At 32.6% G+C, this 17,122-nt stretch overlaps 1 protein-coding gene across 1 annotated transcript; it reads left to right on the top strand.

The window, feature by feature from the left end:
- Nucleotides 1–8,903: 8,903 nt before the first annotated feature.
- On the top strand, nt 8,904–15,091 carry LOC148607586 (uncharacterized). Its single transcript, XM_088544288.1, has 10 exons — nt 8,904–8,965; nt 9,113–9,162; nt 9,371–9,499; nt 10,089–10,358; nt 10,645–10,848; nt 11,416–11,499; nt 11,889–11,908; nt 13,691–13,889; nt 14,509–14,564; nt 14,720–15,091. The coding sequence occupies exons 2-10, from the start codon at nt 9,126–9,128 to the stop codon at nt 14,921–14,923; spliced, it is 1,203 nt and encodes a 400-aa protein (XP_088400414.1). The 5' UTR covers nt 8,904–8,965; nt 9,113–9,125; the 3' UTR covers nt 14,924–15,091.
- The last annotated feature ends 2,031 nt before the right edge of the window (nt 15,092–17,122 follow it).

Genomic DNA, 17,122 nt, shown 5'->3' with positions numbered 1-17,122 from the left:
ATGAACACTCCATACGCAGGAGCCGAAGGGATGTTGCCACAAACGAAAGGAAAGCCGACAATTCTGAATGAAAAGTCATCACGTTTGTCGTAAAGTTTGGTCAATAGTTCTCCTTTACCATCGATTTCTAAGTATTGGTCAGGATATGAGGCTGACTTCACAGTGTCTGTAGTATCCTTAATCTCAAGTTCTTTTGGGTAGATGCGATGTATCAAATCCCCGAAATTATGATTGTTTAAAGATAATACGTCATCTATATAGCGGAAACTGAGATTGAAGGATCTAGCCAAACAATGTTCTTTCTTTCTGATCAGATCAGAGATGAAGTCAGCCTCATAAAAGTAAAGGAATAGGTCAGCAAGTAAAGAAGCAAAATTTGTTTCCATTGGAATGCCGACCGTTTGTTGAAAAACACGTCCACCACACAGGACAAATATGTTGTCGATTAAAAATTCTTGCATTTTGTAAACATCTTCCTCTGAATATTTGGGAGATGATTTGGAATTATTTCTTACAAAGTATGAGGAGTCTCTACCAAGAACTATATATTTGTATCTAGGTGTACCATCTTTTTTTTGGAAAAAAACAACGATGTATAATGTTTTTAAGTCGGGATTTTAACTGCGTATGGGGAATAGAAGTATACAGTGTTGAAAAATCATAGGTTTTAATGCTATTATATTCAGATAATAGTCTTGAACTGATTGTCTGCAAAAGATCTTTCGAATTTTTCAGGATCCACATTGAATTAATACCACTACGAGAGTAACAAGTTTTGTGGTAGGACTACAGACCCTCTTTGACAGTTGAGAGTATAGAAGTTAAAAGTTTTGAAAGTGGTTTGGTGGTACATTTTGCAGATCCAGCTATGAAACGTTGTTTGTATGGATTCTTGTGGAGTTTAAGATTCCAGTACATAGACAGTAAATCACAATCATCGTCCTTGGTAGAGAGACCAAAAGAGGATAACACAGATTTATGATATTCCACAATCTCATCTGTGGAGAGAGTGATAGCAGTATAGGTTTTATCACTGCTATTATTTTCTACGTCTACCTCTGATAATAAACACTGGATATAAAACGGTTTGAAGACAAAAACAACACGGTACTTGGGACCTTTAGAAAGGATATTACGCAGAGATTCGTTTTCGATAATGGTTAAATCTCCCGTAACGACGTGACGAGAAGGACCATATTTGAATGGAGAGGTTTTGCAAGAACAGCCAGGTGGTTTAGCTTTGAAGTCCTTAATCTCGAGGTCCTGCAATAGCCGTTTATAATTGAAAATTTTGGATGCAATAGGTGAAGTATAGGAATATAAAATAATAGGTATGGATTTGTCTTTGAAATATGGGGGAATTTTGTTGGTAACGTTCTTGTGATGGAGGATGTTAGCCAAATTAATTGCATCTATACCTTTGTTGACAAACGCTAGTGGAAGAAATGATCGTTTTTCTTCATATTGACTTTTCGCACAAACTGGTTTAAAGAGTCTGCGGAAACCAATATTCAAAACAATGGCAACACGTCTGTGTAATGATGAGGTGGGGTCAGAAACAGGAGTGTCAAGACTTGTTTTGTTAAGGGAGTGTAGTAGAGTGAGAGGTATAGAATAAAGTTTGGTTCTAATGTGATGAAGTCCAAGTGGTTTTGTATGAAAGGAAGGAGACCATCTATGGAGACATCATGTAACTTAGGTGACGTATAGTGGCGATGGCCATAACTCCTTTCCCGTTTTGGATTTTTGTCAAATAAATTCATCACATTTATGCTATTGTTATATTGGTTTGAAAGGTTTCCTATACTTTTCATGTTGTCATTGCATCCGTGTGGTATTGCAGTACCTAGTATGCGTATCCAGTACTCCTCTCTTTCCCTACGATAGTTTTTACTTAGAACGGGACTGTTCGTAGGATGGTATTTTTTTTTCTAAAATAAGAACTTTCATAGAGAGGATTGAATGATCTTGTTGATTAAAGTGTTGATAAACTGTCGAGATTTTGGTGGTGTTCATTCCTGAACGATGCCCGCACATTCTTTTATTTAATCGTTCTTGCGTTTCTCCGACATATATTAAACCACATAAGTTGTATTCTAATCCATACATTAAGTTTGTTGATTTGCAACTTAAGTCATCGTGACTTCTTGTATGGAAGGTTTTGTTTGTAAGAACTGGAGAAGTAAGGGTCGGTTATAAGAATGTTGCATGTTTTGCAATTTTTAATACCACATTTTGATATGGTACAATGTAGTTCGTCATCGTTGTAGTCAAATATATCGTTTAAAGTGATGGAACATGGTTTGATAATTTTAAAACAGTCAGACTTTTTGTATTGGAATAGATGGTCTGCAGACTGAACGTGTGATTGGGTACTTTTAGTAGAATTGGTCGGGGCACTATCCATGCCATAAAAACAGAAACCCGATTTTTGCAATTTAATTTTTAGTTTAAATCAACTCATACAAACTCACACAAACTAGATTTTAAAACTACATTATAGCGACAATCAGTACAAAGAGAATTCTATAAATATCAAAAAGTAATACAATCGATAGCTTGAAGTTGATGAACTGAAATTTTCACACATTAGGGAAACTTATATCCAGTTAGCTTCTTTTACGTTACTGATAATAAAACGAACTGAATGATAAGTAAAAATGCAACGTCAAGGAATGACAGGCCGTATTAAGCTCGATTGCGTATACCTGATGCCTTCTTTATTCTAATATTAACACTTTCTTCTGGTTGATTTATAATTCATAATTTATAAAATCCATAAACGCGTACGTGATTTAGATGTGCATACGCTTCTACGATATCTCCTGAGAATTTGTTCTCCATTTTGAATTTGCAGTCCCAAAACTCATACCATCGTGCTATTCCTTCGCATATAATCGTTCATTATTAGAACATACAAGTGTAACTCTAATGATAATGTTCATTTCTGTAGTTTTCAAACTTCACAGTCCGTATACAGGTATTTGACCAGAGAGTGGTCGTCTTACGACCGAATGTAGCAAGACTTATTACATACTTATTAATAATCTGCATTCTTGATTATTTTTTACCTCGTTACATATTTTAAAAATTTAGTTTTGCTAATTTTATTCAAGTAAATCGACATATGGCTAACAAAATTCGCGACAGGTTATCCTATGGAAGATTGTTACAGTAAGCCCACACCTATTTGATCGTCTTTGATAAACTCCAAAATAAATAATCAATAGTATAAATCTGAATATTGAATTCTTTTGTTCAATGTGAATATGCTGATATACATTTCATCGTAGGTTTGACAGAACATTTAACAAAACAATAAACATGATAAACATTTTATGAACAAACTTTAATCGCATGTTGTTACGTTTGGATGGTGTTGATAAATACTATATTGAGAAATGCGAACTACTTATGACTAGGGTTTTGCAAATCTAGACGTAATTCAATCGATTTACCCCTTCAAACTATTTTTGGTGTGGATATTTTACTTCTACAAATTGACATAGAACTTTGCAGTTCTTCATTTAATTCCAGCTGAAATCAATTTATCTACCATACAAAAACATTAATTTTGTAACTTTATCATAGATCAATTCAAAAGCATATATAAACCAGATACAATTAATACATCTACTTACAACATACCAAAATACCAGAATTCTACTTATACAATTATAACTGTAAAATAGGTCAGAACAAGTTATAAATATTATATGATAAAAACGAAACAATTAAAATGTCAAGGAATGAAAGCAACTAAAGCAAAATATGGCGTAATAAGCTGGAAAGAGTAGCAGTGGGGCTCTCTCTGCTTAAATGTTAACATCAAGCTCTGATTCATTTATATTTTCTTGTATTAGAGGCTTCTTTGGATGGCGTATATGTATCTGAATAGTGTTTGTTTATTGTTAGGAAAGAGAGAGCTGTTTTTTTTTATAATTAATTTAGATTAACGTGACCTTAGAATGATTTTCAAGTAGAGTAATAGAAAATAGTAACTATTACGTTCTACATCTTCGCTGTTATACCCTGTTGATCTTCCCCAGATCGCTCAATTTTATTTTTGAAAATCTGAAAATCACTCGATACCAAAGAGATTTATTGCTTTTATTTTTTTTTTCAAACGAGTGATATTCAAACAGAAATTGATATAATGCATTTTCAAATCCTATACACGTGGTTCTTTAATGCCTATTCTTCGACTATATTTCCATAAATGTTTTGTCCAAGTATATTGTTTTCCCTCCAGTATATATTTTATACTTTAATTTCAAACCTGTCATATATTACTTATGAACAATGACCTGAGTCACAAGAACAAGTAGTACTAATTTAATAGAATTTTGTAACTCTTACGGTGTTCATTCAATATATTGCTTAACATAATTTACGCGGGTTTCTCTCACTATTTGTTTTACGGTAATATTCTAAATAAAGCATGCAAAGTTCGATACTCATCTCATGTTTATTTTTAAATTGACATTATTTCGATTTCGAAATATGGATTCTGTTTCTTAAATGGTGTCAAACTCGAAATTACAGATAAACAGTTCAGTTAGTTGATGATAATCATCCAAAATGTGGATGTACTATGTTAATTTCGACGGTAAAGCACCTTTTCGACCAAGAATATATACAACATATTGATTGGTAGTTTTGCCCGTCTGTTCAATGTCATGAACATTTGGAAATTGAAATGGAATTTATTGAAACTCTCGAAGAAAAAACATCGGACTAACGCCATTTTTTAGTATTGTTAGATACTTGCGATCTAAGAGAAAGAATTGTGGCAGTTTTGCATTTACTTTCAAAAGGTAATTTGCTAGTTAATACATTTGGTCGTTTTACCATATTTATTTCTTCAGAGACAGTTTGACGTGAAATTATTTTTTTTTACTGAACGTCTTGTTTATTCCGTTTATGTGTAAAACTAAATACGAAATTACGCTGTGATTACATCACTTCTAAAATGTAGTGTTTCCATTTAGTTGCGCACCTTATTTTAATGTTCTTGTTTTTCGATAAATGTATGTATGAATAGTCACTGAACAAGATGCCGTTATTTTTAGTACCCTTATTACTTCATTTAGTTCGTTTTGTCCCGGTAAATGAGCAAAAATGATATCGAATAAAATTGCGATTCCAAAAATTTAAACCGAATCAACTTCCCTCGGTACAAGTTACATTCTCCATGATGGCAGGAGAGTCATGAAAATGACCAGCACACTTACAAATTCAGGCCAAATCATCAGGGATATCGAGATTTAAGTATAAACATGAAGCTGCCGACCCACTTTTGTACATGTCAATGCAGTGTGGGGAATGAAAAGTGGCTTCCTAAATAGATACTGGTACAGTGTAGCTCAGTTGAATGATTTATCGTTTCATTTGTGTAATCGTTTACCAAACAACGATAAATCTCGAAATTTACTTTGAATGACGGAATAAAAACGGCAATTCAGATGATGATAATGGTACTGCAACTTAAGCCATTACAGTTGTTTATTTTCTTCCGAAAACATCTTGTACAGTCCTTGAATTTTGGCATGAAATATTTAAAATTTTGTAATATGGAATTTAACATTCCAATACATTTCCAGTGAGAATAGCAACAGAATAAGGGCACAGAATTCGAAACGAATTCGATTTGACACCGCGCTGCTATTGAAGTTTGGAGAAAAGTCCCTATAACTATATCCAATGGATAACAAAGACTGTGTAATAATAATGATACTTTGTTATGAAAGGGTCTGATTCTCGGAAAAAATGTAAGTAATAATTGCTACAAATAACCTACTTCTAATTAAAATTTTTGAATTCCTGTTATTGAATTTATTACGAATGAACCAATTTTATCTGACTTTAATGTTCGAATGTAATTTGAAATAACAATTTTGCAATTTCTGATAAGTTACTTTCAGATGAATTGAAAATGTAAACAATAAATTACATTTGTAAATAAATAATTTGAAAACCTGATATTCAAACGAGGCACTTGGCGCAATACCGGCTACCTCCCCCGCAGTTAAAATCTAAAACTATCTTCTAAATATAAACAGTGTTTTATAAATAGGTTTGTTGGTGATACGTCTGCATGAAGTCGCGTAAGAAGCGGTTTTATTATCTCGTTTGTGATATGTTTGTAAATGTACTCAATGGCTCAATGGGTTGAATATTGAATCCAACCTTAAATAAAAAGTTACATTTAATAGGAAATAAAAATGAAATATAGAAGTTATTTTTAAACACTTATGTATCTGTAAATATTTTTTATTATATTTATCCATACTGTTTGGGCCCCGTGCAGGCCCTGGTGTTAAAAGAATAGGCCTGCAGCAGCGCTAAGCTTGTCGTATAAGGCGACTAAATAGTGCTCAGAAACCTAGCCGGGGGCTAGGCGCTCTGCCCACAGAGCAACTGGGATGTGTGCCCCAGGTTGTTGGAAGGGGATGGAATGGCGTGTTGCATGCTGGGGTTGTCAGGCTATAATACGGAAAACGTGACTGCAAACCATAGTGGTGCACCGTGTTGGGAAAGATGCCACGTTCCTCGCACGTTAAAGAACCCTACTGTGGTATTCGATAGGAGTAGGAACCATAGGGCTCCGCCACAGGAGGCTAAATTGCCCGACCTTGCCCATCCCAACTTTTTCCAGTGGCAATCAAAATTTGTCGACCCTATTATCCTTGTGACCCATCCTTTTTTTTTCATTTCATGTTCGTTTTATCATCCATTTCATGTTCATTGTCTGAATATAGCTGCAATATTGCTGCTCGGACGTTAAACCCCTACAAACAAACAAATCATACTGTTTGGTTTCTATCTTTAGATTGGAATGTACATTTTGGCTTAATTTAGGATCATAACAAATTTCATTTCGACACAAATGATAAGAATGTTTTGACCAATATTATTGACAATATCATTAACAGTAAAAGTGTTTCCTTAAAATCACTATTGTAACAACTAGCATTGAAGGTTAGTGGTATGTCCCCTGTGCGACCTATACCGGAAATTCTTGAGTCAATGATGAAATGGTGTATGTATATCATTAAAGTGCTTTGTCATGTTAAAATGAAATAAATGGTCGAGTGAATAATGATTAATCTTCGCAACATACATGAAAAATCGAAATATAATGCCTTATTCGTACTTGCCGGAAGTATTTTGAGAAATAGGTTCCTGTTTGTTTTGCTATTTCTGTAACAATTTCTGTAAACGAATATTTTCAGGAAAATAAGTCAAAATATTTGTACTAGTTTATGCTTTATAGAAATCAATATTGTTGTGAACACTTCCAATACGAGTATTGTACTTGAATGTACTGAAATTCAATAAAATCATTGCTAAATAATGTACAACAAAATGTCGATAAAGGGCTTGATTATTACTGATTTATGTTTTGAAAATGTAACATACTGTATCGTATACAAAATTTTCAGTAACGCAGGACACAAAATGTCAACATATAAGGTTTTGGGGAGCCACAATGTAACATTCACTTGGGCTATAATTTTGTATTTACTGGTAAAAATATTGGTTTTCTGTGGAATATTTTCGATAATTTTGAAGATGAAAATTTGTTGCATTTTTCAATGATTAAATTTAATAGCGTTTATATTCACCGATAGAGCACATACTTACTCTTAACCTTAACATTCATATGTTTTCAGGTATTGACCTATCTTGTGTTCACGGCGACTATATACAATATATTTATTGGGCATGATTTATCTACATGTAATCCATACGTAAAATGATCCATTTGTCGTTGAATTTAGCATTAAACGTAATTTTCACGTGAAATTCACTTAGCTCGAATTTCATTTGAACAATTCATGTGAATTTCACTTGAAGGCTCGTTTCACCTGAAGTTTACGTGAAATCTGTCATAAATTGCTCAATTCATTCATGTAAAAGTCATGTGAAATATGTGTGAAAATCATGATACAATTTTGCCTGTGTATAAACATCGAATCCTGTTCAAATCAGAAGTTAAAAAGGCCTCTTTCAAATGGATAAATTTGTTTTTGGTCAGATACAGAATGGGTTACTCCTTTAAATCAATTGCAAAGGCAAAGTAAAACTATAAAAAAAACTTTTTTTAGATAAGAGATAAAGACACCTTAAATTGCCATTTCATGCTATCATTCCTTTATATTTCACAAAAACAATCAACAAGCTCAGGGAAACTTAATGAAAAAGCTAAAGCGTAAACAGAGGGACAGACAAACAGATGAAAAAAGAAGACATCGATCACAGAGACTAAAAGGCGGTAAGACATGACCGGATATGAGTATTAGTTGGGAAAAATAATTAATTCATTTAATGTCTTCTTTGCTTGTGTCGGGTCGTAAGGGAAACATGAATATGTACTTAGATGGATGACTTGACAACAAATTAATTTGTCAAGTAGGAACAAAAAAAAACAAAAAACAAAAAATAAAAAAAAATAAAAAAACAAAAAAAAAACAAAAAAACAAAAAAACGGGATTGACTTGAACATGTGTAATTCTGTCACAGAACCAATTTTGCTATGCTTGTTTCAATTAATATTAAAACAAGCACGACTGTTTTGCTGGTCCTGTGTTTACATTTTAGTGAAAACAATCTTCACTTTGTAATTTATAAGTGAATTTCAGGCTTCTGAAAATAAATATCATTAAAATTGACACATTTTGTTGTCTAGAATATATCAGGTGCATGAGTCCATAACAAATTGGCTAATATTGGTCAAAACTTTACGTATTTCACTATCACTTGTTAAAGAATTTTCTACTTTGATTTGTTACATTATCTAACATTTTTAGTGTCGAAATATAAGTGAACATCACTATTCATAAAATAGATCGTTTTTTCACACCAAGAGTGAGGGATCATTTTGTAGGCTTAATTACTTCCTCAAAAAATGTTTCCTGGTAGGACAGTTGAGAGATGCAAAATTATGTACGTATTCAAACTGGTAAGTTTATTAAAAATTCTAATCAAACCATCAATCTGCATGACAAAAGGTGTTGCTCCATTTAAATTTCAAAATTTTCATCAACTGTTTCTGATCTGCATATGTTTTTGCATATACCAATCTAATTTCTTTTTTTCAACACTGCAGCATCTTGTTCAACATGTTCAACATGGTGGTAGTTTTTGTTATATGCTGTGGTAAGTATATGTAAATATTGATTGTTCTATCTAGATTGGAAATTAACGAAAGGAATAAAATACTTTTAGCAACTATTAATGTTTTACACATGCAGGACATTAATTACACATTATATAGTTGTTTGTCATACACGTAATTAATGTAAGCAGTAAATTGATTTTATGGTTTTCAATTGAAAAGTTTATAGATGTATATTTCTATTTTCAGGATTTGGCAAGGCTACCAAAACAGATGAGATTTATGCGTTAAAATATACGGATATCGTGTTACATTGTCCTTATCCATTAACGGACTCAACATGGACAGGTCCCAAAAATGATTTTATAATGATTTCAGGTACAATAACACCAAATTCAACTAAGAAGCATAGGTATATTATCGAACATGATAGTGGCCATAGCCACACACTGTTGTTGAGAAACTTCACAGAAACAGACCAAGGATATTATAGATGCCAAACATACATGAACGGATCATCATCTTCTCACAATATATTTCTACGCCTTTGTCGTAAGTTTAAGTTCACTAGTTTGTCTGGGACCAATCATTAAACTGTTTACTGTGTTTAATGGTTACAAAGCTTTTTTGGAAGCTTCTTAAATTTCGCTTTTGCATCGTGTTTTAACATATTTTAGTTTTCCGAAGTTTAAGCCGTTTTAAAACATAACGGGTGTTTTCATGAGAAGTCTTATTTCGGTGTTTCTCGAACATTGCGTATTTAATTTTGGTGCTTCTCAGAACTCGTTGTTTTTTTTTTATCTTAATTGGTATATGCATTTAATTTCTCATGGACGACTTGGATATGATAATGATATTTGAAAATAGAATTCGGAAAAAAAATTATTAATTGTGATTGTTTTATTGGTGAAATGAAATCTGTTTAATACAATTTCAGCGTAATACAAAATATAATCTAACCTTTCAGAAATACCATCAAAGACTGAAGTATTTCAACAAAGCATTTTAGAAACTTTCGGAAAATTTGTTGGAGGTGCAGACAAAATAATTTGCACAAAAATAAATCGACCAGGGGATATCGTGTACACAGGAACAAACACATGGAGTGGTGTTTTAACATTAAATACAGTTAACAAAAAATCACCAACAGAACTCGAATCTCAATCAGTCTTCGAATGCCTTCATTTGAATGGCAATGTTTGCAGATTGAATGAAAGTTTCTTTTTGAATACCACATGTAAGTTTTCTTAGTTTTATCTGCGAAATAATTAGTTATTTCTTATGAATTAATTTAAAACATATTTTTATCTTTAAACATGAGAAAAGTAGCTCTAAATTTAACTGAATATGGGCGTGTAAATATGTTTTTACCCATTGAGATTTAACAAAATTATTTTAATCAATCAGACTACAGTATTTATGTCAAATTAATTTATATTAGAATATTCATATTTATCTTTGTATTACTTTTTTAATGTTCATATTATTTTCTTTTATTTTATAAATCAATTTATCTTCCGTAGGGCGGATAGATTCAAAGTACAATATATATGGTAATGGTGAAAAATCTTTCAAGTTTATGTGTAAATGCAATAACACTCTCTGTGATGATGATACTATGCAAGTAGTTTACAGTAACAACGCTTTATATTTCAAAAACCTGGTGAATGTATCACATGAAAATATCACCTGTTCTTTGGGAAAAGGCATGAAAACAAACATCAAAGGTATGATATTATTTTAATATCATTATCTTGAATATCAATATGCCTAAAAATAGGTGAATATTCTTATATTAAAAAAAATATAAGTCCAATAAGAATAAGATTAACGCTATTTATGTACATATGCCGTATTAACGTCGTTCCACTTTGTTAAAAACAGAATTATGGAAGACACGTTCCCTGCTGTCCGTCAAAGTTTTACTGAGGATGGTAATGAATAACTGAACAGTTTTTTGAAACTGTCCTTTTATACAAATATGAATGTCGTATGTTTACACCCTTTTAAAAGTAGATAATGTTTACTAAATGATCTATTCAGTTATTTTGTGAAGATTCACAAGGTCAAGCCCTCTTCCGTACAATTCACAAATTACACAAAAAATTGTGACCCATATGGAGATTATGCGTCAATTAAATCATTGAATGTCAGATATAATTCTTCCTTTACTATGTAGTATTTGTTGCTGGTCTTGTTGACCGTTTATATATTTTTGTTTACATTTTTTCTTACATTAAACACTAACGATACTCGATTTATATTTATCCAAACGTATGTTTTGTATATATCAGTACAGGGTATTGTGTATGTCAAGATTGCTGCTGCTGGAATAATAATATTTATCCTGAGCATTTTATTATGCACAGGCATTAAAGGTAAGGATTAAATAAACATGAATCAAAAAGACTGACATTTTCAAGAATTTGCAGACACGTTTCGAAACAATGGTCGAAAATTGGACTAACGGATTATTAAGAGGTAGTGTTCAGTTTTAGATTAACCAAATCTTACTATTTATATATTGCTGCCGCAGCGAAGAAAATGTTTCCTTTGATATTTCATGCTGTAAAGTCTAATCACAATATAAAATATACACTTACTGAATAAGATGATATAAAAAATAAATCCAATGAAAATGTATCGTAATAACTATAGCCAATATGTAACACATGATTTATAAGTTATATAAATTTCTTTATGAGTGACGCAACTTTTAAAAAAAATTATCCTGTTTGTTACAACTACGTACATGAATATTTTGCAGGCATTATTTCAAAGAAGATGGTATATAAGAATTGTTTTAAATATTATTTATTTATCTAATGACATAGTTATACTAGTAATATCTTTATCTTACAATCTGCATGCAATATTAACCACAATTCTATACGTTTTGGCTCAGACTCTGATTTTATAGATGTTTATGGTTGTTATCGCCATTAATACATAATCAACTTAATTGTTTTGAACTTTTTGTTAAATATGTTGCGGCGTTAATAGCTGGTATTACTAGCAAAGTGTTTTTAAAATTTGATTCAATTTTTTATGCCATGAAATACTGTAAAATAATTTTGCACCTAAACAAAGCAAAACGGATTTCTCAGCTTGAGTAACGGTCTTCTATGTTTGTTTGTTTGTTTGTTGGGGTTTAACGTCCGAGCAGCAATATTTCAGCTATATTCAGACGATGAACATGAAATGGATGCCAAAATGAACATGAAATGATGAAATGAAAAAAGGGATGGGACACAAGGACAATTGGGTCGACAAATTTTGATTGCCACTGGAAATAGGGAAAGGTGGGTAGGGTCGGGCAATTTAGCCTCCTGTGGCCCTATGGTTCCTACTCCAGGAGAATACCACAATAGGGTTCTTTAACGTGCGAGGAACGTGGCATCTTTCCCAACACGGTGCACCACTATGGTTTGCGGTCAGGTTTTCCGTATTATAGCCGGACAACCCCAGCATGTAACACGCCAGGGGTACCCCATTCCACCGCCTGGGGCACACATCCCAGTTGCTCTGTGGGCAGAGCGCCCTAGCCCCCGGCTAGGTTTCTGAGCACTATTTAGTCGCCTTTTACGACAAGCTTAGCGCTACTGCAGGCCTATTCTTTTAACACCCGGACCTGCACGGGGCCGTAACTGTCTTCTAAGTTGTTCGATGAAATGAAAACAACACACCAGTTTACGGACTTAAGTTTTATCTTAAATATCCTGAATATCTCATCATTGGAAAATGAACAACGTGTAGACACGATGATTAAATATAAAACAGACAATTAATATATCAATATATCTTACATATCTTATTAAACATGTTGTGCATTTTAACCACTATATATAGAGTTACAGTCGTTTTCTATATCATAGTTGATTATATAGTTAAAGCTATTTCCTTGTATATTTTAATGTAAAAAAAAGAAAACAACAACACAATATATCATTTTAGTTGCACGAACAATTCATTATTATTCTGAACAGAACCGAAAAGTTCCGAAATGGACTCTGATAACAATATTGTTGTCAATTATCAATTCAAATTGATGGACTGGATTTATTCTAAAATGTATTTTTGTTTGCTTTTGAAACTGCGATATTGATAATATGTAGATCAGATAAATGTCGATAAACATTATTTTTAAAAGTATGAGTAAGTGGACAAAAATAGACAAAAATAGATATTTCTTTGCAATAGTTCCGATATGTAGATTTGGTCGATGTTAGAACTAGTTCAATATTAAAACTATTTGTTTAATAATGCATTTTATTTTGTATTTGTACAAGCACGAACGTATATGCGAAATACCCATTACTATGTAACACAAAATTTATTGCATTTATATCGATTAATGTCGTCCCTCGGAGAGCGTAACATTACACTCGTAAAGTGGTGCAATACAATATTGCTCGAGACAATATCAGCTAGGATCAATAATAATAACTCAATATTATAGGTGTGTTTTGAAAACCCGTTCTGTCCTTGTGCCTTTGCTTTGAGTTTCACACTTCATTCTTGACATCTGTGAAAACCGTTGTAATGGTAGCTATATTTTTACTTTTGTAGAGGCCTTTTGAAGATGAGAACCCAAATAACAACAATGGTCTCTCTAGTAGATTGGTTGGGCAACAGACTGATGAATACTCGTCAATTGAAAGGAGACAGCAGATCACACAGGGCCAACAGGTGTCCTATTCGGCATGCCCGTCGAGGAGTTCTCGTCCAATAACACCCAATGTTGTTAGCAACAGAATAATTGGTTCAAGTATATGTTATTTAGATAAAAGATTCCCTCAAAAAAGTAGAGAATAATACCAAATAATCCGAATGAAATAAAAAAAAACATCTTTTCAAAATAATGTATTTCATTAAATCTTTAATTAATTATTTATTTTGTACGATTCTTACTTGCATTCTCGTTAAACGTCATGATGATAGATAGGAATAAAATGAGTAAAGTGGTCTTTTTTATGCAGCAAACACTAACTATTCTGACAATGTATAATTTACTGTATATATATTAGTCTGCATATACGTTCAAAGCATGTTTATTTAAATTAGGAATATTAATTGCAGGATAAGTTTCCGACTGAACTCAAATTTTAATCGTGACTTGTATCTCAGCAATTATTCTATGCAAGGTTTAAGGTCGTGTCAAAGTAATTATTATTTTAGTGCAATATGCTTTAACATGTAAGTGTTTTGTAGGAATGAGTCTGACTCAAACTCCTTTACACCTGTGTGAAAATTAATAACCATTTCGATTACGTGATACACCATTAAGAACCAGTTATGACTTTAACCTAACAATAATTGTATCTACTGTCGAAAATAATCTTTGAATCATACCTTCAGTCGTTGTTATAAACTTCATCTAATTGAAGGTGGGAAGATACCAGGTCGTGTGACAGCTGTGAATGCTCAAACAGACAAACAAAAGGTAATTTTAGATTTGAAGAGGTAACTTTTATTGCTACTGATATCATGGCAACAATGTCAATATGGGGTACATGTACTATGCCTATTTTGCTTAGATATAAATAGTTGTCATATTCTAAACTTCTTAATTACATTTTTTTATGTTTCATTTGACAGTCTGAAGAGGCACGAAACATGAACTACACAGATGTCCAAATCAACAGTAATGCATCTCGGTCAAAGATTATTATTGGAGATGATCGACGCACACCATATGCGGATATTGATTTTGCTTTAAAGGCAGATCCTTTGCCTGAGAGTGACTCTAGTTGTGATGAATACGACAATAACAACGTAGGAAGAAATACCAGCATTAGCTAAAGTTGGGGGCGAACACCTTCAATACTGTGGCAAAACGATTTTTAATAATTGTTTCAAATATCCTATGTTTTCGTCAACTGAAAATAATTCTGTATAGGCTTCTATTTCGGAAATTTTAAAATTTCCCTATTGATATATTTTATAGAGGAAAAGAACAACTTCAGTATATATTCAAGTGATTTTTTAACCAAAATGAATGAATTCAAGTTTTGACTTGACGACAGTCATACATCATTCCATAACCACAGACTTTTTGTATCGCACTAGAACTCTAACAAAGGCTTCTGGAACAGGAGTATGTTGCTACAAGATTAAAGTCATCACTACAGAAGTTTTATGGTCGTCATCGTGAACCCGTGGATCGTTATGGTGTACCCATCTGCACCATGAAAATTGATTTATTCAACGGGTCGTAGTTTTCCTACCCCGGACTTGACTTTTTATGAGCAACTCGACGGGTGTTTCTAGAAAAGCAGAGGACGCTTACCCTATCGGTGCACCCGGGCCATGCTCCTAGTTTTTGGTAGAGTGCGAGTTGCTCATTTGCTTTTGTTACTTTGTATGTATGATTTTAGTTACTTTATGTTCTTTGTTGTGTATGTCTGTTTTCCATGTCGGGTCTTTGTCCCTGGATTACATTCTTTTGATTACCGCTATAACCTTGGTTCCCTTGATTACACTTCCACACTAGTAGCCGAAAAGTTTACTGAATCGGTCATTTCATACTTACATGTAACAGCTACCAAAACCTCTGAACAAATTTAATTTCAGTAGTTTTAAGAGTTTCAGTGTCTTTTCAGCAGTGGAAATTCAGTACAAATTCACTATCTGTCGTTAAGAGTTGTCACGAGCAATTTCAGTAAATTCACTATTATTCAGTAGCTTCACTCAACATCAATTCAGTGTTGTAAAGAGTGCGCTAAGAGTGTTCAGTATTTTCTGTCAAGGGAAACAAGTATATGTCTTATATTGTTAAGTGCACACAATTTCAACAGAATAGCAGTATATTTATACTAGAATTAGACATTAAATCAGATTGAGTTACATCCCTTAAATTAGATTTATTTTAAAGTGCAAATTTAAAGTCTAGTTACTAAGAATTTTTTTTAAAACGTCCTTGACTACTCATGGTTTCGAGTCTCATAAGGACAGCTTCAGGGTAGTGTGTTAGAAAAAAATGTTTTAAAAGGACGACTAGTATATTGTTTCTGTTTTATATCCTTTTATTGCTTCCCTTCTGAAAACGTGTAACGCTTCTTATTTCGTGATAATTGTCGGACAAAATGCGCAGATTATAGCTTTAATCCCTTTCCATGGTAATCTCTGAGCACCCCTTTAATACTCCCGTTCTGCCCCGGAAGTTATTTTTAAAAAGGACCTGAATCTAAACACTGCTCAGGTGTTCATCATTATACTAGAAAAAATATATATGAGTATTGACGCTATTTAGACAATTTACCATGCAACCGCCCCGTTACGAGGTAGATTTATTACGATCCGAGAAATCACAATTTACCTTTTACTTTAACATCATAAGAGATTAACATGGTGACGTATAAAATTCTAATGTTATATACCATAGACCTTTAATTTTATTACAAATCTATTGTGCTATATAATGTTCGTATGAAAGATTAATTTTAAAGATAATAGTTTTCTTCTTTTCTCGTCTTTTGTTTGTGTTTTTTTATGTTGTGTGTGTGTGTTTTTTTTAAATTTTAAAATAATAAAAAGTATAAAAGAAATGAGTAATCAAATGTTTAACGTTAACAAATACTATCAACTCCGGAAGAGAAACAAAAGTAAGGCGATACTTTGAGGATTTAGTCAAAATATTATAATCAAAGTACTCATGTACTGAATCAATTTATATCGATCGTTTAAATTTTTACGCCTCAAATAATCGAAAGATTGCAAAACTGTTGGATAAAAGCAGGGAGAAAAGGAAAGTACAGGACTCGAATCTAAACGAAACTAGACTCATATGTTTTATATGGTAAATATTGAACTCTTTGATTTATTTTTCAATTCACAATTCTGATTTCATGTATAAAGGACATTTACATGCAATAAACACGCAGGAAACTTCGCGATGCATCGTAGCATGCAGTGCGCCAGTTTGCAAAATATTCAGGTTTGATGATAGTTTACATGGAAGACCTAGATGAATTCACACAACACATTTAACAAACTGCACAA

The sequence above is a fragment of the Perna viridis genome, chromosome 9 (genome assembly GCF_037379345.1).
Source record: "Perna viridis isolate PV_CMFRI_1.1 ecotype Kerala chromosome 9, ASM3737934v1, whole genome shotgun sequence".
NCBI classification, from domain to species: Eukaryota; Metazoa; Mollusca; class Bivalvia; order Mytilida; family Mytilidae; genus Perna; species Perna viridis.
The sequence above is the reverse complement of the archived record's forward strand: the minus strand, read 5'-3'. Positions and strand labels throughout refer to the sequence as shown.

Coding starts and splice junctions, on each gene's coding strand:
- LOC148607586 (XM_088544288.1), top strand. CDS start 9,126: ATGTTCAACATGGTGGTAGTTTTTGTTATATGCTGTG. Junction 10,359..10,644: donor TTTCTTTTTGAATACCACAT/GTAAGTTTTCTT, acceptor TATCTTCCGTAG/GGCGGATAGATTCAAAGTAC. Junction 11,909..13,690: donor GCATTATTTCAAAGAAGATG/GTATATAAGAAT, acceptor TTACTTTTGTAG/AGGCCTTTTGAAGATGAGAA.